Source organism: Conger conger, chromosome 1 (assembly GCF_963514075.1).
Source record: "Conger conger chromosome 1, fConCon1.1, whole genome shotgun sequence".
Classification (NCBI taxonomy): domain Eukaryota; kingdom Metazoa; phylum Chordata; class Actinopteri; order Anguilliformes; family Congridae; genus Conger; species Conger conger.
This window is the reverse complement of record NC_083760.1, coordinates 63,149,679-63,176,838: the sequence shown is the minus strand read 5'-3', so window position 1 is coordinate 63,176,838 and position 27,160 is coordinate 63,149,679. Positions and strand designations below refer to the sequence as shown.

The window sequence follows — 27,160 nt, the reverse complement described above, 5'->3', positions numbered from 1 at the left end:
ATGGGGTTTTTTTGGGTGTCTGGGGGGGGGGGGGTTGCACGAACAGAACATAAGGTAATATTTGGGAGGGAGGGTGTTTTCTCAATGTTAGGGGAAATGTGACTCTTGTGGGATCTACGTTCATGATCAGATCCAATCATCCCCTATCCCCTTACCCCACACCTGTCCCCTCTCTCATTTTCCCCTCACCCCTCATAAAATGCCAGTTCTGAAAGCCTGCTGCCAAAAGCCCTTGGGTGTGCCAAAATTTGTTGAAGCAATCTTCAGGGAATTACCTTTGTATATGCGTGCAGCTGTTTTTCCTCAAAATCAACTGTCAGCAGTTTCCATTGCAATTAAACCCTATTGCCCAAGCAACCTTCACTACTCCCTGTTGTGCAAGCTTTTGGCATGATCCCTGGCTCTCAAGCTTTCTTCAAGTTCCACATGGACATGGCAGCCTCCATCACTGCGTCAGGACAAGAGACCCAACTCTGGTACACAACTGTGCAATCTGGAAATTATGCTGATAGACTAACCACACCCATGGTGCCATCATGTCCTGCCCCTTTTAACACCACCTAAAAACGCACTTCAATTCAGTGTCCACGCTTTACACTATGCTCTGACAAAGGGAGATGGACTCACTCTCTCTGCTGTCTTGCTATTGGTCAACAGATCCAAACACCCAACTGTACACTGGGAATTTTGGGCAAGGAGTGGGCCACTTCTTAATTCTCCTTTTTGCCAACTCTGTCTACTAGTGCCTTCACAGTCCAATAATAAGGGCTTGTCAGAGCAGTCTGCTACATTACGGAGGTTGGGTGACCAGCAAACAGTCTGTGATTGTGATGTCACTGCTAACTATGCCTAAAAGCAACGTTCTGCAATGCTACGCCCCCCCTCCCCAAGAGAAGTGGAATCAATGTTGCTGATTCACATACCCTTTCCACAACACTATTGCAATTTTTCATGGAAGCATAGTAGTGCTCCTACGAATCAGCGGCAGAGGCTTTTTCCAAATGTAGACGGTGTCCTATGTCCTTGTAGAGTGTAGCAATACAGTTTGGGATATGAAGCTTGGTGGATCCTAAACAAGCCCCAGGGAAAAGTACAGGGTCATTGTGTGCATACTCTAGCCTTTGTAGGCCTTACCACATCATTGTTTTATCATATTATTCTTATAATTAGCATCATTATCTTTAATGATCCGGCTTGTAATTGCAAAACAACCTTTATCAATCATATCAGAAAACAAACAGAGCCGGATATTTATTTCCTGTTTCTCATGAATTTTGACCTTGGGATCATAAAGTTCTCAGTGTCTACCAGCTTCCGATAATAATTTAAACAGCAGCAAAATCAGTCAGTTAATCAGTCATTAAATGTAATCATACAGAGCAAAATAAAGAGAGAGGTCGCCAATGCATGGACAGAGTACAACACTGAGACAAAAGCTCTGATTTCGCTTTGTGAGTCACTGTATGTTATTACTACAAAGCAGATGTGGTCACAGGAAAATCCAGCTACAGACTCACACAAAGAGTGAAGTAGACTCATGTAAAAGTCGAATAAATGTGAAATTTTCCATTGCATATTGAAAATGAGATTTCTGTGAAATGGAAATTGTTTTGTATTGGATGAAAAAATAAAATTGTTTCTTTTTATGACAGAAATAAAATAGCTACGTGGGACATGGGGCCTGTTCCACAAAGCAGGATTACTGAGTTAGCTGGATAGCAGCACAAAGTGCAGTGTCCATGTTCCGCATGGGTCTGGGTTTTACATCCAGCAAACTCGGTAATCCTGCTTGATGGAACGGGTCCCAGGAGGTTTCTTTTTAGTTTGCTCTCATTTTGGTTCTCGTAACACATTTCACCACATTTCAAGTGCCCTCCCTGTACCCCAATAATGAAAAGGCCTTGAAACATGTTATTAAAGGGTTTGACAGCTTTTGAAAACATGCTGCTAAATATTGTACTGAATCACATGAGACTGAGAAGGTAGTGTCTGGTGTTTTTACTGTAAAAGAAGGGACCTGTGACCAGTCATAGGACATGCAGACAAATCCTAATAAACTGTGGAAATTTATTTGCCAGTATGGCAAATAAATGGTATATGGTATATGGTATATGCTGCTATTGTCATCTTAAACTCGGGAAAGAGCCATTTCAGACATTAGAAAAACAAATTAATGGAATGTTTTGAGCTTTTCTACTTTGGTAAATTACTTTGGCCTCTGTACCCAAAGGTTGGGAATTAAATTACCTGTGGTACAACAGGACTGCTTCATTAGAAAATCCAGCAGCAACTCCAACAGCTGTGACTGAATGGGGTTGGATGCTATCAGTTATGGACTGCAGTAAGTGGAATAATGCAGGACTATGTACATAAATACTAGCCTTTTTCCAATGTAGGAAATCAGCCATGCAGGCCAAATTCACAGTTGCCAAGCAAATCTACAGACACATTTTTTGTTGTTTTGGCTCTGAACTCCATAAAATGTATATGAAATGCACACTTGTAGCTTTAATTTGAGGGTTTTTACATCTATATTGGGTGAACAGTGTAGGATTTTTTGTGTTTGTATGCATAGTCCCCCCAATTTTAGGGGACCAAATGTAACGGTTTCTGGGTCAGGTGCATTCAATTTCATTGTTAGTTTGCGCTTAAAATAGAGTTGATTCTAGTGACATCTGCATTTGGAGTCTGTTGTTGTCTCTCAACATGAGGACCAAAGAGTCAATGCCAGTAAAGCAGGCCATCATTAGGATGAAAAGTCATAATAAATCATGTCAGAATGAACTGGTGAGCCCAGCAATGACAAACAACATGGTTGACCATGCAAGATCAGCGTACTGGATGACAGAAGAATCCTTTGAATGGTAGAGAAAAATAAATTTGTAACTGTTCAACGGATGAAGAACACACTGGATGTAGGCCTAAAGTAGATGTGTCAAAGACATCAAGAGAAGACCATGTTAGCATAATCTCGGAGGGCTCAACACAAGATGCAAACATATGAGATGTGTCAAGAATAGAATCGCTTGGTTACAGTTTGAGCAGAGCTTGGAGTAGAAATATTGACATAAACAATTCTGTAGATAGGGCAGTATTATGGACAGATGAGATGAAGATCAACCTGCACCACAGTGATGGAAAGTGTGAGGGAAAAAAAGGAACACCTCATGATCCAAAGCATGCTACCTCATCTGTCAAACATAGTGGAGGTAGTATTATGGCTTGCGCATGTAAGGCACCACTGGAACTGCCTCACTTGTGTTCATTGATGAATTCCAAAGAATATGGAAACCTCTTGTCATGTCAGATTCAAGCAAATGCATGAAACGCTTGATCGGATGAAAACTGACTGCTTCACCATGCAGCAGGACAAATACAAAACAGTATCTCACTTGCTGAAGACCAGACTGAAGGCAAAAGCAGAAGAGAAGACCGAAACAAGTAAAAGCAGAAGAGGGCTGCAGTACAGGCCTAGCGGAGCATCACCAGGGAAGATACCCAGCATATGGTGATATCTATGGGGCATTCATTGTTTGCAAAGGATTTGGAACACATAATGAACATAGTGACTTTATTTCAGTTTGTGTTCATTTGTCCAATTACCTTTGGGCCCCGAAAATTGTGATTGTTTTATATCAACTGTTGGTTTGCTGAGTGAAAACAGGGAAAACAAAAAATGTGTCACTGTCCAAATACTTAAGACTTCACTGTCGCCTTCTGAGCTCCAGCTGAGCTAATCAGCTAATTTACCAGATTCAAAAAATATATATTTCATTTATATATTTATGCCAGCAAAAAGACAAAAAATTTTCTTCCACTGTTGAAAATATTTAGATTTGCTGCTTGTGCAAAATTTGCTACATCTGAGCCTGCATTAGTCCAATTTAAAAATTAGAAAAAGACTACACAAATTTGCTTAGTTGTCATAACGGTCAGAATGTTGTTTTTTTGCTGATACTGGGACCCAACTTTAATCAGCAGCTATTTATAGGTGTGGCTATATTGTACATGGTTTAGTATTTATTACAATGGGAGGAAGTGAGTTAAAAGAACTGTGTACTTTGAAGTGGGCGTCAAAGTATGCATGGGTTACCTGTAGACATGCAAGAGTATCTGTTTGAATGCTGCCCATGGTACTTATGTGACAAGCTGAGAGCACATACCTTGATCATTATAAACTTTTAAATAATTGTGCTGTGTGTGTTATAACATTCCATTTATGTACAAAACAAGTATGTACAGAAATGTGAAATTAACAGAGTAAAATCTTTTAAAGCACATTGGTGAGTGTCTAGCTGTGCCTGAGTATCTTGTGAATTAGGGGTGATAGAAAAATATTTTTTGTTCAAATGGAATAATTACTGCTTGCATTCTTTCATTTAACAAAACTGAACGGACATTGTTCTTAATCTCATGTTTCCTTTTCATGCAGTTGTTCTTTGTAAACGGAATGTTGCAGTAATGGTGCAAACAATGCTACATGTACATTTGTCATTGACAGTCTGCATTTTAATCAGCCTACCAAAAACATATTTACAGGTCGAGAATATGCATTGAATCAACAATATTTGAGAAACAAAGAGAAAGCCATAATCTATTGCACACAAATCAGACACCTTTCTTTTCCTATGTGTAATACTATACCATTAGCGATGCACATGAAATATTCTACTGTTCCTACCTAGCAATTAAACACTGCTGTGTGGGAAACTTGGGAGTGCAGTATCAGAAAGCCAGATAATATCAGAATGGAGACTATTCATCTATTATGTTCATTCCAACCTTCATATTCATCAATAGTAATGTGGCAATGCAAGGGACCATATCTCATATTTGTTTTAAAGGTTAAAATCCCATTTGATGTCTATAGACCAGGGACTTCTTTTAATCGCTTATTGTATCCTTCCCTGTCTCCTTGTTGTTTGCCTGTCCTGGAAATTGATAGTCTTTAAGGAAATTCCAGTCCATTAAATGTTCCTTCAAGGAGCTAGGAGTCTCTCAAAGATTTTTTGAGCAAGGAAACATGAGCAAAGCCTTTGCAGAAGTATTTTTGAAAACTAAGTCATTGGAATGAGCAACTAGAGAAATTGAGCTGCTAATTTATTTAGGTGTGCCAAATTTGAGTTGAAATGAAAAGATCTTCATGAACAGATTTAATATTTAATTTAGATCACATCTGGAGCCAGTGCACTCAACCTTTTGCGGGCAAATTAGATCTATTCCAACTTCCTCTCTCATAGGGCTTACGGGTACTTCATATTCTGAGTGCAGGGTGAGGTGTGTTGCCAGCCTGCAGGATATACTGTGACCCATGCTGTAGTTATGGCTACCTGCTCAAAGGTGAACCTTCATCCATCCTTGTGTTACTTTAGCCTTAAGTGCCATACATTATTGCAGCCAATGTTAGTTTCAAACAGGAAGTATCAAACGAACACTGTTTAAGTAGCATTAAGCCAAATTCAAGTGTATACATGACCCTCTTCAAACAGTACAAACCAATTTCTCACATATCAATGCAACTACATATTTCAAAATGAAACCACAATTAGTATTGTAACATAAAAAAGTGTTTGAAGAACATTAAAATAACTTTTGCTACAATGCACACAATTACATAATACAAACTTTTTTGCAATAAAAAAAAAAAACTTAATACACGTAAAAATACAATACGTAATATAAAATACACAAACGGGCTAGAATACGTGTTTCCGGCACTTGGCCATACACAGGCACATATACACTCACAAGCATTTTTCCTTTTTACACCTATGCATTCATGCGACTATCTAATCAGCCAATCATGTGGCAGTAGTGCAATGCATACATTCATGTAGATACGTTGGTTGGTGGCAGACAGGGTGGTTTGAGTATTTCAGTAACTGCTGATCTCCTGGGATTTTAAGGAGACTAGTCTCTAGAGTTTGCAAAGAATGGTGCAAAAAAACAAAAATGAAATCCAGTGAGTAGCAGTTCTGCAGACAGAAATGCCTTGTTAATGAGAGACGTCAGAGGAGAATGGCCAGGCTGGTCGAAGCTGAAGTGCTTGCTGAGTGTATGCACAACCTCTGGGGTAAAAGACTTTCAAGTTGCCTCATTTTCATTGGTCAGGAAAAACGCAGCCGGGGCTCCATTTTAAATAGTTTCTTTTCCTCCTCAGAGAGCTGGTTTCCCTTCATACTATGGAGGAAGGGGAAAAAATGCATTCAAAACATTTTTTTCATCTTTCATTTCTTTGCTATAAATGAGGTTTAAAGGCTAATGTAGGGATCTAATTTACCACTGAACTAGTAAATTAACAGACAACAACTCATACAAAGAACCAAAAAGCAACCTGGCTCATAAAACAATAATATGCTAACTTATCCCTTTACTGATTATTATATAACCATATTCTCCAACTAGAGTGATAGTTGGGTTAAACTGTGCTCTTGATGCCCACTGCACTTGGGAGGCTGGGATGTCACTTACCAGATCTCTTTAAGGGAAGAGTTAGAAGGCAGCGCGTCAGCCAGTACTCTGGCTCCGTGTACTGTAAACTGGTTGTCTATTAGCCTGTGGAGAAGACTCAACGTGTTACCTGGACACTAATCAGTCACACAGGCTGGTAAAGGGGAAAATGTCTTCTATGCCATATTTGAAATAAACAAAACTAGAAATACAGTAATGGTTCTGTTACAGGTGTCAGATTTCTGTCTAAGTCCTTGCCTCGTTTCCCTCTGTGACCACCAGTCTGTTTTCAGTTTCATTCCCTCGTTCATTTGTTGTCTTATTTATTTTTATATGTACTTCTTTCCTGTCTCTTGCCATTCAGTTCACCTGTTTCTCATTGACTGCTTGTTAGTAGTCTATTTAAACCTGTCCTTTTCAGTTTCTTGTTGCTAGTTTGTCTTTCTGTATTCTGTTCCCCATCCTGGTTCAAGCTTCCCCCATACCTGTGCCCTGTATTTGTTATATTCTGCTCCTGTCTGTTCTGCTTTTGGATTTTTCTGGTTCTGACATCTGCCTGGTTTTTTGGACTCCGTTTTTGGTTTTTGGTTTGGTACCTTTGCCTGTCTGTCTTCTTGGTTTTGAACTCTGCCCATCTTCCCAACTACGCTCTGCCTGCCCTCCATGTACCTGTCTGCCTGCATCTCGACCATTGCCTGTTTGTGGTAACATTTTGGATCTGCCCCTTTATCATTAAAGCCTGCCTGATTTCGTTATCCCTGAATCTGCGTTTGGTTCCTCTGTACCGAATCCTGACAACAGGTACATACCTTAGAAATTACATCAGAGACTAACCTGGTTAAGTAAAGGTAAAATATGAATGCAGGTGAAAGGTGACTAAAAATAGGTGACTAGCTGCTTGGCAGACCTTTCATTGTTACTCATTCTCAATTGTTTTCTATATTTATAGCTAGTAGCTTGGTAACACATTAAAACATGAAAGGAGACTTAACCAACATAACTTGTTACTTGCCGAATAAAACACTAATTTGATAGGCAAAAATGTAACTGAACAGCTTGAGATAGCACTTACATTAAAATGGTCCCAAAGTCAAATTGATACAAATTGGCTATACCATGTAACATTACAATCTCTCCATAACCACAAAAACCTCCACAACTGCAGATGTGTAGACTTGTGCTTCAATCCTACCAGAGACATCTTAATCCAGAGTTGATCCTGACTGCTTCTGCAAGGTCTGTGGCAGCATCATCAGTAAGCTCATTCTGAACCAACCTGACACAATACAGGCACACAAAGAGATTCTTCTTAATCACTGGTTATTTAATACATGTAATACATAATACTGACGAACGAACAAGCCATGCAGATTAACAATGCTCGCCATTTAGATATTTGCATATTTCACATTTTTCACAAAGGACAGATATGGAAGGTATATGCAGAATGAATATGAAAAAAACAGCCACGGATTTTGGATATTTTACTGTTGATGCTACAGTATACACTCAGTGAGCACTTTATTAGGTATTTAGATATATTTTTTGTCTTATTGGCCTTCTGCTGCTGTATCCTATTATCTTTTTAGTTTTGAGTTTTGACGCATTGTGTGTTCAGAGATGCTCTTCTGCATCATGTGGTTGTCTGCATTACTGTCACCTTCCTGTCAGCTCTGACCAGACTGGCACAGTCTGACCTCTCTCATTAACAAAGCATTTCCGTCCACAGAACTGCCGCTTACTGGATGTTATTCGCACCATTCTGAGTATACTCTAGAGACTCTTGCGTGTGTAAATCCCAAGAGATCAGTAGTTTCTGAGATACCGGTCCCTGTGTTCCATCTGCACTACACCATCTGGCACCAACAAACATGCCAAGGTTGAAATCACTTAGATCACATTTTTCCCCAATTCCGATGGCTGATATTGAAATTAACTGAAGCTCCTGACCTGTATCTACATGACTTTTTTGCATTGCACTGCAGCCCCATGATTGGCTGATTAGATAATCACATGAATAAGTAAGTGTACAGGTGTTCCTAATAAAGTGCTTAGTGTGTGTATTTGCTTACCAGAAGATGTGAAGAGATGTGTTCTCTTTTAATGCTGCTGCCAGACTCCTCCCTCCCACTGAGGTGATGCCATTTGCAGACAGGCTGTGAATGATAGTTTATTTTAAGCATACAGAAAATGGCCAACATGGATATAAATATGTTTGTGATTAATCACCAATAACCTCAGAGAAATAGACCAAAACCAACACATTCCTTTGAAGTGAACCACTACATTAACAGGTTAAATATTTTTTATGTTATTAACTGTATTGTGTTCCTCCAAATGTCTGTTAAGGTAAACACGATGTCTTTTGTGTATTGAGCCTGTCAAAAAACATGCCCAACACCTCAGCTATTTTAACAAAATGAAATGATTATTGCTCACTTCTGAAATTGCTGAAATGAGTGTAACTCATCTCAGTTTGCAATAACATAATGAGATGCCAGAAGCTATTTGTGTAACAATACTTCTCTCACCTGAGATTGGTGAGGCTGGCATGATTCTTCAAGGCTGCAGCAAATGCTCCTGCTCCTTCATCCCCAATGGTGTTCCCCCACATTCTGGCCGCAAGAAAAAAAGCACTATAGAAACATTTGCATACTCATGCAGAGTTAATCAAGCTCCATCGATAATGTCCAAATGGCCAAAATAATAAATGATAGAACTTTAATGAAAAATGTATCCCACTACCTAACTCAGAATGGTAATACCCACATTAGACAGAGTAAACTAAAGAAATAATTAAAAATAATGCTTCATAGGCTTTAACCTCACCCCACATCAAAGATGGATTTGCTCTTTTGAATTGCACTGGCCAGGTATTTCCCTCCCACGCTTGTGATCTTGTTGCAGCCAAGTCTAGACCAACAAACAGGTTTTGTGTCCACAATCAATCAAAACATTTTTTATTTCCTTCCAATCATAGTGTATAATGAAAATTCAACCATGAATGTAAAAATGCATTTTTATATGATGTTTACAAGAATCAAATATCAATGTCCTTTCTAAAAAGCAATGCATGGGATGCAAAATAATTATCTTTGACTCATATTTGAAATTATACATCTGAATAGGCACTCCAGCATGTACAGGCACATTCAAGGAATATTTGTCAACATTCCACAAAAAAGGGCAATACTTATGACCTGTTATAGGGTATGTTAGATTGATACATACTTAAGAGTCATTAGATGGGGACATTCCTCAATAATCTGTGCAATCAGTTTGGCTCCAACATCAGTGATTTGATTCTTATAAAGCCTGCAAAAGAAAAGTTGATAATTAGGATTCTGAATGACACAAAGCTTACCCTGGCCGATACTGAACATACTAAAATGTGTTTTTTTATATATACATATATACATTTAAAGTCCCTGTGCAGCATCCCTTTTCTTACATATAAATTGTTCCTTTAGTTACTAAATTACTATATATATATTTCCCCAGCTACTAATTAGACTTTGAAAAGAAAGATAAAAACCCTGCTCTGGTGTAAAAGCTGAATTTCTTAATATAGCATATTCAAGACTGGCAGGGCGTCAGTTCTGTCCTAATTATTTATGTATTCACTTTTGATTGACAGCCAAGGCCGCACACTCCCATCGTTAGCTAGTTCTCATACAACCGTAATAATGGCAATCGAGTACATCAAAAACTTTTTATTATTGAGCCGTAGAAGTATGAGCCCATGCTCTTAATCCTTGGCCTTGCCAAAATAAAACCGTTGCAATCAGTGAAGCGGGACCCGAAGGCACTCGTGCTGATCAACCAATCTCAGAATGGTAAATGTAACGTTACGCAAGCTAGCTAGCTCGCTATAGTATCAGCACAGCATCGATTAGTATTAGCGCAACATCGATTAGTATTAGCGCAACATTAGCGATGACTACACTCCGCCATAATCATCTAGCTAACTAGATTAGTATATGGTAACCCAAATTCTAAGTATGTATGTATAGATACATAGGTAAGTAGATAGATAAAGTTAGATGGATAGATAAAGATAGATGGATAGATTGATGGATGTGTTGACCTCAGCTTGCTTGATTGACGTTTAGCAAGAGAACCTTGTCATTTGTTGTGGCTCCCACTGACACCCCACGTCTCTTTCTGGCGGCAGCATGCCAGTCTGGAGAATAAAGTAAACTCATCAGCTAGCTAGACAAGACGGACAAATAACGTGAGAACAGCTCATCTCTAAATTAGCAGATTACATTATCGATAGCTAGTGATCAATTAAATTGGGGAGGTGAGTTTAATGTGATCTGTATGCTTGACGTAATACTGACGTAACGTAATGGTAATACCATCATATACCAGTAGGGTACAATTTAGGACACTAAAGTTATAAATAACATTATTAATTGGTTCTTTTTGCGGATGTAATGATACAAAAATCTGGAGAATAAAGTAGCATTACACTCGCCAGCTAATATTAGCTATATTTACACAAGATAAGTACAGCTCATTGCTACATCAGCAAAATTATCAATAGCCAGACAGTTTGTTGGCTTGACTCGATTCATAGCATATCTAGCCCGAACGGATGGTTACCGAAACACCTAAAGTAAAAACACCTAAAGTAAAAAGACAAACAACCCATATATTGATCTTGATTTACAGTTGGCGCTGTATCTGGCTTTAGAACCGTTGTCTTTCCAAAACCCTCCCTCTTCTGTTCACAACTGTACAATGAATTAGGGGTAAAAGGTGTACTTTTGAGTACCGTCGATATGACTAACTTTGCACCGTTTCTCTTTTCTATATAATTGACCCAGACCCTTCGGAGACTTTGATATTTTGGCAAGGCACGAAAAGATGTATTACTATCTCTGCAATCTTTAATAACACAATAATAAGGCATTGTTGAAGCGGATAGTTCTGCTAAAGCAGCAGACCCGCGCAATATCTAAGTGAGAATTTGGTTATGGCTTTGAACTTGGGAGAGCACACTACATGGATATTCATACTGGGTGAGCGTTTTGACCACCGCACATTGGTCAATGCAAATTATAAGCATTTGGGACATCACGATTGCGGTCTCAAAACCACGAATACCAAATACTCCACCAGGCGGCAATGTCGAGCATTGCACAGTTTTTTGGAAAAGAAATCAAATCAATTACATACGTGTATGAAATAATTTTAACATCAATGTGTAAGTAACCTTATAATCTCGGGACATAATATAAGCAAAGCATAAAATCATGATTTTGACTGCACAGGGTCTTTAAACCTTTTTATATTTACACTTTTTATAACGGAATACATGAAAGCAGCAATACATCAATGTTTGCCCATATATCGGGAAGTCGCTAAGAATAATTTCAGGTACCACTTTAGTTATTCAACACCATGTCACAACATGAAATCTCACACTACAACAGACATGCTTTTGAATACAATTTATTGATCTGCTGTGCCACTTTACGCACAGTAATACCAGTGCTTCCTCTAAATAAATAAACATTTTGTTTTAGCGTGTTAAATATACAAACATTAAGCACATTTAACCCCTTAAGTCTCACCCTGGGCCAGCAAGGGTTTTTTTGCATTCATACATTTTTTTTCAGGGTGCAATTTTCAGTCACTATGGTAACAGGATATACCATTTGGAACCATTAAAATGCACGGTTCCATATGTATAACCTATTTTAAGATACCATTGCTTTACCGACATCAGTTCCTTATTTTGTAACGTGGGTGGTAGAAGGGACCTCACCTTCTCTGCATTTTGGAAATCCACATACTACAAGAAATAAGGTAATGTATTGTCACTTGTCACTTTTCACAAGTGTCCAGCGGACCAAATGCAGAATAGTTTCTCATTATAAAAATGTGATAACTCAGAGAAACGTTGAAAGAATGTCCATTGTTTACTTAGAATTTATCTGGAGAAATTATCATTGTTGTCAGTATCGCCGTTGTATACTTCTATAAAAGTACTTGTACATAGAAATGCTATTATCTACGTTTTGCATCGGCTCTCTCTAACATGATGAGCCCAAGTACAAGAATTTTTAATGTAGTTGCAGAGAAAATGCATTACCCCCATCCGTGTGTAAGAACATTCTGTATAAATTCAGCTCTGATGACGGGAAAATCATAGAAGTGACAACTAAAACTGTTTGAAACTGTAGCATTTAGAGTCTGTTGCGCATCGGCAAAAATGTATGTAATGTGTTTGACTTGTTGATGGGGGTTGGGTATTTCACAAAAACTTCAATCAATGGACCATAATGGATATATTAGTATACAAGATGGTATTATTGCGATTATTGTATTTATTTTTTATGATCTTCTCAACCTGTTGCTGTCTGAGTATAACTGCAAGGAGAGGGAGTTTGGGACAGAGAGGTAGGGGAGGGTGACAGGCAGGGGAAGTGCAAACACTTTTCTGGGGGTGTCAGGGTTTTCCTGCATATATTCCTCCAAATGTGGCTGGTGTTTAAAAAAATAAAGATAATTCCAAAAGTATTGAGAACAGAGGATTACCATATATAAACACTGCAAGGACAAGACAATGACAAAAAAGAAGAACATGTGTCTACTATATGAATCGTATGTATTTCAGACAATACATTTTCCCAAAGAATTGTGGTTGGCTAACATGATTTTGTTTGAGATACCTGATTTTGAGCCAGGAAAAACCCTGGATTAAGTTCATATATTAAGGAGTACACTCACCCTAGAACCTTGATCACCTTGTGTTTTACAAGTTCTTCAGCCAATACCTCTATGCCGCAGTCTGTGATCTGATTGACACTCAACCTAAGGAGACAAAGACTTATTTTGCCTGTTGATGCAGGAAAGTCCATTGCTCATCTTTGCCTTCCTCCCAATGACAATGTTAAAGTTTTTTTGTACAGTACTAACAAAAGACACACAGACTTCCTCACCTGATCACGGTCATCTTACAAAAGGAGACCTGAAGCTGCTTCACACCATAATCACTGATATTATTGTTGTCCATGTCCACACCCAGATGTTTGCGGTGGTGGTGCAAGACAAAGTTGAGTGCGCTGCAGTCGGCAGAGGACATGTTGCAGTATGTCAACTTGATGTTGTCTGCAGAGATCCCTCTGGCCGTCACCCGGGCTACATCATTACTGCGAGTCTCAAAGATGCACCTCAGCATCCACAGGAAGTGGGGCATTACTTGGACCTTGCAGCCCTCAGTTTCACTGGGGTGCCGTGGCAGGCCCTTCAGGTGTGACTTTACACAGTTTGCCAAATATGACTTAAGGACCGCCCTCTTCTTCTTCAGTGAGGACGGGGGGACTAGGTGCTCCAGCAGGCCAGCACTGGACTTTGAGAGCAGTCCGCAAAGGAAGAGGTTTGCAAACTGGAGGTGCTCATTAGTCTGGAAGGGGTTCTTGCCCTTGGGTTTGGAGCTTCCCAGACAAGGGCCACACAATTGGAAATGGTGATCTTTTTGGTACTCACACTCAGTAAAGAATTTCAGGATTTCCATAGGGACAGTGCTCTCATCCAGAACCAGAGAGAATGCAGAAAGGAAGGACTGGAGGGTCAAGTGCAAGAACTCAAAAGTGGCTGGGTTCCCGCAGCTATCATAATTGCTTACTGGTCTCAGGAAGCCCAACTGCAAATCCTCTGCAGTAATGCCGCAAGAGACGACCTCATCCTGGCTGAACACAAAGCCACCCTTCTCCATCCCAAGTTGGGCTAGCTTTGCAAAGCCTGCTAGAGTGCGAGTCCCACCTCTGAAGGTGTCAGCAGGGCACCTGGTGCTCCTCTTCAGCGGGCCAGGACGAGAGGAGTGGCCAAGGAAAACCTCACACAGCATAAGAAATACACTGGTGAGGGTCACACAAGTGTCTGGAAGCTCAAAGTCATCATACATTGAGCGGAGATGCTTGAAGCTCTTGAAGATGATCCAGCAGAACAGGGGGATGGAGCAGAGGCTGCAGAGGTGGGGGTTAGCATCCAACTGCAACATCACAATTTCTTGGTAATCTCTCTCATGGAAGTACAAAGCAGTGTACTGCTGCAGGTTATTTGGTGAAAACCCTTTCAGGAACACTTTCTTCCGGACCACCCGGCTCTGGACCTCAGTGCCAGTCCTGGCTGCCAGTATCTTCCTGGAACCCTTGAGCAGCTTCCCACTAAGCAGGTTAGTAAGCAGCATCAGAGGGTGAGCCTTCTCCTCAGGTGAGACAACCTCAGGCAGGTTCTCCAAGTCAAAGTCAGAATGGATCTCATCATAGCCATCAAAGGTGAAGAGCACCGTTTCAGGATAGCGCACTATATAACTAAAAACCTCATCATCCAAATCACCATCTGGATAGCAGTTGTGCTTGAAGAGGAGGTCTCTGAGGGAGATTTCATACATCTCCTTGAAGGCACTAAACATCCGGCAGCGGAATTTGAAGAAGAATTTAGCTTCAATACTGGGGAGCTCCCTCTTGGACCACAGGTTTTGGAGATGCTGGAGCAGAATGGACTTGCCCACACCAGCATCACCTACGATGAAGATTGTCTCAGCATGCTCATTGAAGACCCCCTGCTGGCCCAAGAGCTCATCCAGGCTGTCCAAGTAGCCCAGGCTCTCATTCTTCTCACTGAGCAGCTCCATCAGGGTGTCTGTGTAGACGTCCTCTAGCAGAGTCTCCTCTTTTTGGGCATATGAGGTGATGAAGCGGGTGTCTTGTCCCAGTTCATGACGTAATTTTTTGCAATACTTACTAACTGCCAAAGAAACACATTGAAATTTTATTACCAAAACTAAATGCATCCCAACACAAAGGAAGTGTGACTAGAGCTTTTCTCAGGTTTTAATCATATACAGTGGGCTCCAGAATGATTGCCACCCCTGATTGGCAATGCGCAAAAACAAAACAATATAATTATAATTATACTTTATTAAAGTTTCAAACAAACAAAATCATACATTAATTTACTAAAAAATACATTTCACCAAAATCAACTTGGTGCATCTACCTCGAGCAAGGATAACAGCATTGAGTTCAATGCTTGACAAGGTTAAGGAACACATTTGGAGGGATCTGGGATCACTCCTCTATGCAGTTCCTTGCAAGATCCCTCACATTCTTGGGTTTGCACTAATTAACTGCCCTCTTGATTTCAGCCCACAGGTTTTTCAATTCGATTGAGGTCCAGTGCCTGAGATTTTGTTGTCACAGAACCGTTTCTGTGTGGATTTTGAGGTATGCTTTCAGTCATTGTCTTGCTGGAAAGTCCACCTGCAGCCAAGTCTCAGCCTTGTGGCAGAGTAAACCAGATTCATGATGATACTTGGTGGAATCCATTGATATTAACCAGAGCTCCTAAACCTCTGGGATTAAAACAGCCCCAAAACATCACTGATACCTCAAATCCACAGAGAAATGGTTCTGTGACACAAAATCAATGTTCAGTTGATAATCTCCTTCTCCTATTTCATTATTCTTTTAGTTAAAAACTTGGCAATGTTAACTAAAAATATTTGAATATAGACTTGAATGAATAATTTTACTTCAATTACAAACTGTGAACTGTACATTGGAAGTCTTTCAATATGAAATGTACTTCTGAATGTGAAATAAGTTTAACTTGTTGATTCAAATGCAAAGTAAAATGATGATATATTTTGCGCTCAAACAACTGCATTTCAAAATAAAAGCAAAATAGAAATTCAACTTAAATGTATAATTTACTTTTGGAAATGATTTCACTGCACAGAACTATAACTATAATCCTGTAAAAATAAACTGAAGGATATTTATTACAAGAAAAAGAACATTTCAGCTTCAACTGAAAGAAACTAAAGTCCTTAGCACACTTACTTGGGTCAGTATTGATCACTGGTATTTCCTTAATAGAATCAGAAGGCTTATACTGGATCTCTAGCAACCAGGGACGCAGGTCAATGTATGCATCACAGGCCTCATGCAGAACATATACAAAGTATTCGGAAGCCTCCTCCCCTTTGCTCTGGACCAGCTCCAGGATCTTACGAACCTGTAAAGAAGCAGTTTTTCTTTGTTTATATATAACAACATTGCTTTTTTTTTTTTTTACCATAAATGTGTAATCAAAATTAGCCTTCTGCCAGAAGGCTAATTTTCGTGAGGAGACAATCACAGCAAATCACATTGTAAATGTTATTAGCTCCAAATTAAATTATGACCTTTTACTAGTGCAATGTGTGGTGCCAGGCTGGGAAATGGAACTGCCACCTAGTGCACAGCGTACAAGCAGGCATGGCCACAACTGTGATGAATGATAATTGCTTCAGCTGTGGCCCATTGCGTAATCATTGGGCTGTATAAAACCCTTTGCTTCCAAGCCTAAAGGACTCTTTTGCTACTGAACTGCTGGGAGTTGGAGCAATGGATTTTGGACCATAGGCTTTCTTTAGGTTGTTCGGTTTCATTTTGTAATGTTTAAACTGTTTTTTTGGGGAGTGTTTGACATGTAGCCAAATATACTCGTTCATAGGTTTTTGTCTGTTCAACATACAGTGGACACCCCCAGCCCTGCATCACAAATGCTACAGCTTACAGTGTGATAACATATTATATATTACCTATTAAATGTATAAAACAATGTAAAAATACTCAGTCAGAACTATACTGTTGGAAATATTAAGTTGAAATGTAATAACATCATATCAAAATGTTGGAAATATTAAGTTGAAATGTAATGCATCATATACCTGTATGGTAATATGTACCTAATATGCACTCATATCAAAAGCCATATTAATGTCAGAATCAATGTAAACAATGTGACTGGTAGCCACAAATGTGAAATCAATATATGAACTGATGATTGGTGAAATGCAATTGCATCCGGATAAATGTGATAAATAGACATGCACAGACAATATATACCCATAGAGATGTGAAAGTATATTGTTGTATCAAGCCACACTGTTAGGTATTCACTAAGTATTATTTCCACTGTATGCACTTGAGAAAAAGACCACTAGAGATTCCTCGGGTGGTCCGTCTGGAGAGTAAGGATTTGAGGTGTTGGAACTCTTTTAGGGCCCACAGGGGGGGAAGGACAATGGGCCCTGCGGGAAATGGTGCTGGGAACACGTATTTTTGAAATGGTTGTGGGAACACGTATTTCTAGAACCTCACGTACCACCATACTTAGCAGAGTTGACTCTCCTTATCACGTGTTATGAAGTCATTGTGAAAAGAGACACCTGTTGGAAACGGTATAAAAGCCTGTCTGCAACTGAACAATTTTGGGTCACTCCGCAGAGTGACCCCGGCTTTATGATCGCTGTTAGAGAATAAAGTCTGATATTCTTGAAGATTCTGCCTTATCCTTGTTATTGAAAAACTTTAAAGAAATTCTACAAAGTCTGGGAATCTTTGTTTTCGATTGGAAAACCAAAACAATACATTTCAGGTAGCCTGCTCGATTTGAGTAGGGGGTGTGGTCTACCTGGCACATTGGAAGATGGGGGTGGCGTATGAGTGAGTGGGTAGGGAAGCAAAAGGTTTATGCACAGAACCTGTTTGGTGAAAAATGGGGTGCAGTAAATGGCATGCACAGCAGTCAGGTACCTGCTCAGTCTTGGTGGCTGAGCGCAGAACGATCTCTGTATCTTCGGTACAGAAGAAGCCAGTGAGCTGTAAGTTGTCCAGTATGCACTGTATGTTCTTCACCTGTCCCACCAGTAGCTCCCTATGCACAGTCAGCAGCTTGCAGGTTGACAGGAGGGCCGTGGGATGCCCCCCTGCAAAGCTGTCCTTCGTCATGCCCTCCAACTCCCTGACCTGCCTCTACTGGATAAAGAGCGGGGAGCCCTCAGCTCCAGTTACAACATTCCACACAATTCACACAAAAAAAACTGATATTAGGATATAGATATTACATTGCATCGCAGTAGGATTGAATAGTGCTTTCTAAAAGAATATATACATTTAAAATAAATTCAGCAGCTACTGGACCTTTTTTTCCCCAAAATATTACCCCATGCATCTTTCACAGCACATTACAGCCACTTCTCTGAAATACTTCACAAACCTGATATATAACGAGACAAAAATTTTATGTTTAGTTGTTAGCAAAAATATAATTAAAAATAAAAATGCTATCAAAATGATTAGGAATCATAAAATGGGCGATTAACATCATTCAGAACTGACATGTAGTATGAATGTCCAGTCCAGTTTAGCTTGTAGGCTAAAATCAGACTATAGCCTAGCCTACCTACAGAGTGTTTCGTTGTACTTTTTTCTTTTACTCGCATTTCCTGTTTTACTTCTGTTCTGATCCGTTATTAGGAAATCCACCGACATGGGGAAGTCTTCTATGTTCAATCAAAATGACATTTTCTCCGAAATCGATGTTCAAAACAGAAAATCACAGTGACCAGATCCTGCAGTCGCAGACTCGAGTAGGCTATGGTTGCAGGCAGCATGATATCTCGAGTTCGTGCGATTTTTGGCTAGCCCAGTATGAAAGATTCTCAGATTTGACGTTTTTAAGTTTCTGATTTCAACCGTCAGATATCCATCAACTGATTAAATATAGTCTAACTACTTCCCATTTTCTCAAGAATATTCAGCAACAAGGACATTACAAAAGTGCCAAGAGCCAATGCTCCAGGAATTTTTAATACACATATATATATTTCTTTATTTATTTTTAAACTGCTGCCGGCTAGGCTATCTCCTGCTATTTTATCAACACTTACCATCAATCAAACTGTAGCTATCGTAGAGGAAGTGAAACTGTAGATCTGAGTTCATATACAAGCCTAACTTGCCCTCGGTTCGTGCAATAGTCGCCCCTTTCCATCAACAACGTTAGTCCTTAGTTGGGTTCCTGACGTTTGTTCTATCATCCCGGTATGGCACTTTTGTGTAGGCTATGAAAATTATTCAAACAATCGTGTCGGGTCGATCTCGTCCATTAACTAATTTTAAGTCTAAGCGTTTCAACGAAGATGGGCTGTCGGCGCTGGGTCGTGACAAACAGCTTTCAGGAAGTAGCCTACTGTGGGGTTTTCCAGGATTCGAGTAGGACTACAGAGAGTAGTGACATGCATAAGCAACGAAGAAAGGGTAGAAAAGGGAACGATGAGGAAAGAACATAATAGAATCATGGGAAATGTGACTTTTTGTTCATGATAAAATGCTTTAAACTGTATAAACCTGTCTATAAATACTTAATATTTCATTATATCATATGTTTACTTATTATATGAGCTGCTAACCATAAGTGAATTGCATTCAAAAGTTTCATTTTTAAATGAAAATGGAAATCTAGGTAAGCTCATTGGGAGGGTTCATGATCATGTGTATCTTAACAGGTGCTACAGGACCTTTACAATTTTTATATATATTAAAAAAATAAAGACCACCCGCCATATTTCAAAAAGCATGGGATATATTCGTACATACACTCATCAAGCACTTTATTAGGTATTTATTAGACTTATTACTGAGACTTCTACTGCTGTAGCCTATCCACTTAGAGTTATAATGTGTTGTATGTTCAGAGATGCACTTCTGCACGCTTGTAATGTGAAATGTCATGAGTAAACTTTCTCAGGAAGGAATATACATTGCACCCAGACTTCCCTGGGCCCCCTACTGCCTGTGTGAACCCCTGTGATTCCTGTAATATCCTATTCAATAAACAGTACTAATGACAATTAAACCCTCTATGTGACCAACTGTCCCTACCAGTGGGAGGGCTATTGCAGAGTGTATGTCATTGTGTGTGTGTGTGTGTGTGTGTGTGTGTGTGTGTGTGTGTGTGTGTGTGTGTGTGTGTGTGTGTGTGTGTGTGTGTGTGTGTGTGTGTGTGTGTGTGTGCGCGTGCACGCACAAAATGAAGGTAAACCAAAATATAATACCATAATGAAAAACTGAAAACACATTTTTAGAAATGTTAGCAAATTTATTACAAATCAAAAACTTAAATCTCTCATTTACATAAGTATTTAGACCCTTTGCTGTGGCACTCCAAATTGTGGTGAGGTGCATCCTGTGCTCTAATTATACTTCAGATGTGTCTAGAACTTGATTAGTGTCCACCTGTGGCAAATTGAATTGATTGGACATAGTTTATACACCTGTATAAGGTCCCACAATTCACACTGCATGTCAAGACTAAAACCAAGCCATGAAGTCCTAGGCACTCTCTGTAGACCACCGCGATAAAATTGTGGTGAGGCATAGATCAGGGCAAGAGTATAAAACCATTTCTAAAGCTATGTGTGTTCACAGGAATACAGTGACCTCAATAAATGTGAAATGGAAGTGTGGACATTTCTAGGAAGTTTAGAACCACTCTTCCTAGAGTTGGCCAGCTGGCCAAACTGAGTAACTGGGAGGTGATCAAGACCCCAACGCTCACTCTAACAGAGCTTCAGAAGTCCTCTGCAGAGTTGGGAACCTGTCTGAAAGAGAGACTATCTCAGCAGCACTCCATCAATCAGGCCTTTATGGTAGAGTTGCTAGACGGAAGTCACTCTTGAGTAAAAGGCATATGATGTTGTTAAGCTGTTAGCTAAACCTCCCAGTTTTCTATCATATGCAAATGTAACTAAAGTACTTTCAATGTCTCTATCAAGGTCAGTTATGTAAAGGAGAAAGAGCAGTGACCCCAGCCTCAACCCTATGGGACTCCACTTCCTACATCATTATAACTACTGCTATATTTATGCAAGTGATTGAACTGACAAAAACCAGGGATCATTGCTGTAGACAAAAACATATTCCACCTGCAATTGAACTTGCAGTCTCTTTGAAGAAGATATACTGTAATTACATTCCAACCATCCAGTTCATGTTTTTGGGGTGGTGGAGTACTCTCAGGTTGAGCCCCCACGGAGATCCCTGTATTCCTTTAGGTGCTGTAGGGTGGTGGGGTCTGCATCCACAAGACCAGCTGACAAGATGGTGGCCAAAACTTGCAGGTCCTTTTCCCCCATATCCCTCTGAAATGTCAAAAGATATTTTAAAGACAAATGCATCATTTCTTCATTTTTTAGGTGTGTATGTGAGTAAATTTGTCCATATATCCGTTCAACAACGTGTTTGGTTGCTGTTCTGTAATTAATGTACAATGTAGCAATCAGTCATGAAACATTGACTCATGACATGGCAAAAATGAACCCAAAGGTATAAAGGGAATTTGACCCACCAAATAACCCCAGAAGGGGGAGGCTTTGTGTCAAGTGTAACAAACCACTGTTAGCAATCCACCCATACTTGCACTACATTGGCAGCCTCAGTGGATGACAGAAATCGTACTAGAACAATGGATCATCAGTAAGTGTTCTGACAACATTGCTTTCTGCTGATCTGAAAATAGGCAGATTAAAATGACACTTGTTTTAAGCATACCTGATATGGATTTTTATATTGTCCAGAATAGACTATTTCACATCGGATTTAGTTATTTTTCCCATTATAAATGTGTGTGCAATAGTAATTAGTATATTCCATTGCTTTCTTAAAGGTAAATATACACACGTGCATACCAATAATCCCTCTTTGAAGTTGTTTTGTCATCCAGTTTTTAAATCAGCCTGCTTTCATGGTCTAATTTTACTATGAATGTTTGCTCTCTCCTCCTGCCATGGATAACCTCAGTGTTTGTATGATATGGAAGTATGTGAATTAAATGTTCAAACTGTCCTATAAAAGGAAAGGAAAACATTTTTGTTTTTGATAAAACAAAGCAATAGGCCTACTAATTTAAGTGTGTCAAAGCTATTTTTAGATCTGATCATAATAACCTTTTGTTACAGTGGTGAAATATTACACAGCACATGGCTTGTTTGTTTATTTACATTTAACTCAATTACAGTCTCACCTTCTTCCCCTTGTAGCAGTGCTGCTTAGTTAGATGAGGCTGGCTAATTTTCTCACATCGTCCAACGTCTGCTTTCCTCTGCAATTGAAATCAAACATTGTAATTCTGGGAAGGGGGTTAAGTCATTCATAAACAACATACTACCATCACAGCAAAGTCGTTAAAATGCACAGCATTACAGTACAAATAATTCAATCATTAATTAATTCATTATCCAAACCCGCTTATCCTGAATAGGGTCGCAGGGACAAATAATTTGCTAATGAATTCTAATGACACATATGCATCTTTATGTAGAAAAGCAATTGATATACTATTTTGCAAGCAGAGAGTTTGACAAAGAGTTATCTACAGCATGTACACTCAGTGAGCGCTTTATTAGGTATTTACTATTTTTCAGAATTCTGCTGCTGTAGCCTATCCACTTAGAGGTTTGATTTGTGGTATGTTCAAAGATGCTCTTCTGCATACCACTGTTGTAATGCATGGTTATTTGCGTTACTGTCACGTTCCTGTCAGCGTTGACCAGTCTGACCATTCTCCTCGGACCTCTCTCACTAACAAGGTGTTTCTGCCCACAGAATTGCTGCTCACTGGATGTTTGGCTCACTGGACGCACCATTCTCTGCAAACTCTACAGACTGTTGTGTGGGAAAATCCCGGGAGATCTCTCTCGCTCCCATTCTTCCTGTCTCTCTATACTATACTGTCCAATAAAGCTGAAAAAAGGCCTAAAAAAAATAAAATAAAACAACTAATATACCGTTCAACTGGCAATGTGCATTTAATTTAGCATAGTGGTGAGAGAGGTTTGTGTTTTTTCAGGTCCTTTTCATGTTTTTCCAGTATACCTCAGTGGTGTGAAAGATACATATTATCCAGCATATTGCATTGATCATATTTGTATGTACTCCTCAATATGATGCATGGTATAAATTAGGCATTCACAATGATATATTTTCATTCCATTGTCATACCACGAGTTTGACATACTGTAAAACAAGAGGTTAAAACATCATAAGGGGAAACATCCCTTTATATGCCAATATTTGGAACAAGCCAGTATCAATATGCTCAACCAAAGAACACAGGTTATAGTTTTACTACTGTACGTACAACTAGGGTTGTGTCAGTTCCCCCATGACATGTGCAGGCCAAACCTATTTCCATTCAGGCAACCCTCCTGGAATTTAGTCTATTTATAGCACACTACTGTAAGGGAGGAAATAAAGGGCTAGCCTTCCACATTATTCAGGAAAGATTAGTTATAGTAACTAATCTTTCAAATTTCCATATCAACACACTTTCCAGAATATTGAAAACGTGAGTTTACTAACAGTTTCCCTGTTCATGCTCATTAGGCTGACCTACTGTATGCCACCTTTATTATTTCTGTTTCACCTGAGTGCAAAATGAGTATTATTGTTATGTTATTTTTTATACATAAAAAACTCAGGGAAACTAAATAATTCAGTTATTGTTTTATTAAGTTTCCCTGTAAATATTCTATCACATGGGACTTCTAACTTCCAAGTGTCACATTTCAGTCACACCTGAGTGCCAAACCAGTTGAATTATGCTGTATTATTTGAATGTGATGAAGTTGATAGCAACACAATTCTTTAAAATGTGATTTTAATTATTAATTAGGCCCTGGATTTGTATTTAATGAAAATAACTATGTAATACATGTTTAACCAATCACACATCAGTCATGATGAGACTCCATGCACACTAAGTGTTTTTTAAAGTCATTTAAGTGATATACAAAGAATAAATATATAAATCCCACTCAAGGTGTCCTAAAAGCTCTGTAGAATGAATAGGGAATGTATTCAGCTGAGGGGGGGAACACATACCAAATGCTATTTTAAATAAGCCACCATTCCACTCTGTAGAATTTCCATGTGGCATGACACAACGATATTCTTATGCAAGCATTCTGGCAAAAGTGAAAATGGTCACTTGGAAGAAGTTGATTAATAACTCACCCCATTGAGACTGTTTGAAATGCATGAAATGATGACAAGGAGGACAACAATGATCTGTTGAAAGAGCAGAAAAGAGAGAAAGGTGAGTTACCTCTTTACAAGCCCTTGAAATACATGTTTATTGTTGAAAGCCCAACAGAACAGAACTACACAATGAAATGGAACATTTTATATTAAAATAACACCTGAAAAAAACATTCTCAAAACACTTACCAGTAATATGAACAACATTGAACTGTCTGCTCTTGTCGTCTTACTGTACTGTATATAGCAAGCCCCTTCCTTTAGTGAGCACTTAAATCTATAGAAAAAGCTACACTCTCATGTGACATGCCCTGGGAGAACCTGGTGGACTGGTTCTACAGCCTCACCTATTTCTAGAGAACGATCCTGAAATCATAATGGCTATTAAAAGACAGACAAAATTTTGAAATTTGCCTCGACCTAAATATAGCAGAACCTTGACAATACAAAACTTGTGAAACCAGCAGAAAGTAGCATATGTGCAAAATGGCATATGAAACTCATTACTGGTGGCAAGCATTAAACAAGTCATACTTTCCAGTGATACAAACATAACTATCAAAATGAAACAATTACTATCGAAATGAAACAAGTGGTGTCTTTTCTTTTTGATTAAAGAATACACTACGGAAAGTTAAGTTATATAAGTTATGTTTATATACAGTGAGCTCCAGAATTATTGGCACCCTTAATAAAAAAATATATAATGAAGAACATAGATAATGATCTCTATGCTACATTCAAACATATGGGAAAACTATATTATTTTATTTCAATTCATTTTCTCTCATGTTTCAATCATTTTTGATATATAGAATATACAGTATGACTGTTTTCTTTGCTTGGTTAGCTCAGAAATCGACAACAAACCAAACTTACCAGACGAGTTCTAGCTTGTTCCCTGGCAGTGATGCCTTGATGTGTCGCAATAAGTTGTTGTGATCACGTCATGTTGGTGCAAACATTTTTATGAAGTATGCTGAATATTGTTTGTCAAAGGTCAGTATTCACTGGTATTTATACAGAGCCACCATTTTGTTGCCTTATTCATGTGTCTGTAATGTGTTGTCAGTGCTATAACCCTTGAGAGTAGTGAAGCCAATTAGGGCACATTGTGATGACTGATATTCTACTATTCTCTATTAACTACAGTTATTGATTATAAATGGGCCTCCTTGGTGATACATACTATTGTCTGTATTGCACTGTTGTATTCCTGAGAATAACACTGGCATTCTCCTCCGCTTTAAGTTGCTCTGCTAAGCTGTTTTCCTGTAATGTAATTAAATTTCTTAGTATCATTGCTTGTGCACAGTCGTAGGCATTGCTATAACAAATATTATTGATTGAATATTATTATTGTTACTCAGTTCAAGAGCACACAGAGTAACAGCACATATATCAACCAAAACTGGATACCTGAAAGATTCTCGCTCAGAGAATCTTTTTCAAACTGCTCAAACCAATTGCTCAATTGTTCCATTGTTGTTGTAGGTCTCTGCAATGGAACTACTTACTGTAAACCAATTAAGCATAGATACTGTAATTCTGAATTGGTATATTTCCGCTTTAAAAGTAAGTTACCATTCCAAAAGTTACAATTCAGACATTCTTCATCCACTCATACTGAGTATGGTCCAGCTTTAAAAAAAATGTAAGGGAATTATGCACATGTGCTTCCTCCATCCATGGTTGAAAGTGTTCCCCGAAGCCTTCTTAACGCTGCGTCGTTCGTAAATTGTACCTTAAGCTGTACCTTAACGTTTCAGCGTGTTTCCCGAAACGTTCTTAGCTAAGTATACCTTCTGTATGTCGTACTTCCGTAAGGTTGGTCTGGACCACTCTTAGCTATACCTTATCGATGTTGTCAGCTCACTCCACTTGTGGCCACTACTACTGTTACGACCGCAAGCCTCTGAGCTGTTGCTCTTAGTTACATCTCATTCTGTTAAGCAATATGTACACTACTAATTCTACAGTTGTAATTGGCTAATAATCTTACTAAAATGCCACATTAATGGGACTGTTTTCATGCAAAGAGTATAAGTGCACATTACGAACGATGCAGGTTGTCCTTTATTGAACATGTTGCCTAATTACCTATTGAATTATATTTATAAATTGACGATTTCCCACTCTCGCTGTGGTCTGGAATGACGTTTAACCATTGTTGTTTCTTTGCTTTGTCGGATACCGTAGTTCTAAAACTGGGAGATAAAAAATGTATTCAGCGCCACGTCCTGTAACAATATCTCCATTTCGTTGCCTGTGAAGCTGTGCGACCGGTTCTTTCTTTGTTTTTGTTTTTTTTCGCCGTAGCTTATGTTGTATTTGTGTTGGTGCGTTTTGCTTGTTGGTGCGCTTTTATTGAAAACGTCAGGTAATCAGAGAAAATAGTGAATTACAATTAGGGTTGATATGTGAAAAACTGGGACATTTGACGCGCGACACGGGGCGTTACACCATATTTGCAAATATATTGTGTTAACAGTTGTAGGACTTGTACGTTGTATAACCAAGTATATGTATGTATATCAGACCAAACGTCACAATGGAGAAGAAATGTGATCCAAGTGACTTTGACTGTGGAATGGTTGTTGGTGCCAATGCCAATATGGGTAGCTATCTTATGTTCATTGATGGTGTTACTGCTGATGGCAGCAGCATGATAAATGCTGAAGTATACAGAAACATCTTGTCTGCTCAGATCCAAGAAAATTCATCAAAACTGATGGGACGATGCTTCATCATGCAGTGGGACAATGATCCTAAATGTACGGCCAAGCAACCAAGGAGTTTTATAGGGTAAAAAAGTGTGATGTTCT

The 27,160-nt window shown here is 39.0% G+C and overlaps 1 protein-coding gene across 3 annotated transcripts; it reads right to left on the bottom strand.

The window, feature by feature from the left end:
- Positions 1-4,483: 4,483 nt before the first annotated feature.
- Positions 4,484-19,469, bottom strand: nod1 (nucleotide-binding oligomerization domain containing 1). Of its 3 annotated transcripts, none has more exons than XM_061250030.1 (12): positions 19,187-19,469; positions 18,051-18,272; positions 16,311-16,485; positions 13,404-15,213; positions 13,192-13,275; positions 9,682-9,765; positions 9,280-9,363; positions 8,982-9,065; positions 8,523-8,606; positions 7,643-7,726; positions 6,472-6,555; positions 4,484-6,180 (listed from the first exon to the last, which is right to left on the bottom strand). In XM_061250030.1, the coding sequence occupies exons 2-12, from the start codon at positions 18,243-18,245 to the stop codon at positions 6,108-6,110; spliced, it is 2,841 nt and encodes a 946-aa protein (XP_061106014.1). In that variant the 5' UTR covers positions 18,246-18,272; positions 19,187-19,469; the 3' UTR covers positions 4,484-6,107. The 3 variants fall into 3 exon arrangements, with proteins under 3 accessions (XP_061106014.1, XP_061106005.1, XP_061106024.1); XM_061250021.1 differs by having other exon boundaries at positions 18,051-18,269; XM_061250040.1 differs by lacking the exons at positions 4,484-6,180; positions 6,472-6,555; positions 7,643-7,726; ... (1 more) ...; positions 8,982-9,065; positions 9,280-9,363 and adding an exon at positions 10,538-10,633 and having other exon boundaries at positions 18,051-18,269.
- Positions 19,470-27,160: the final 7,691 nt, after the last annotated feature.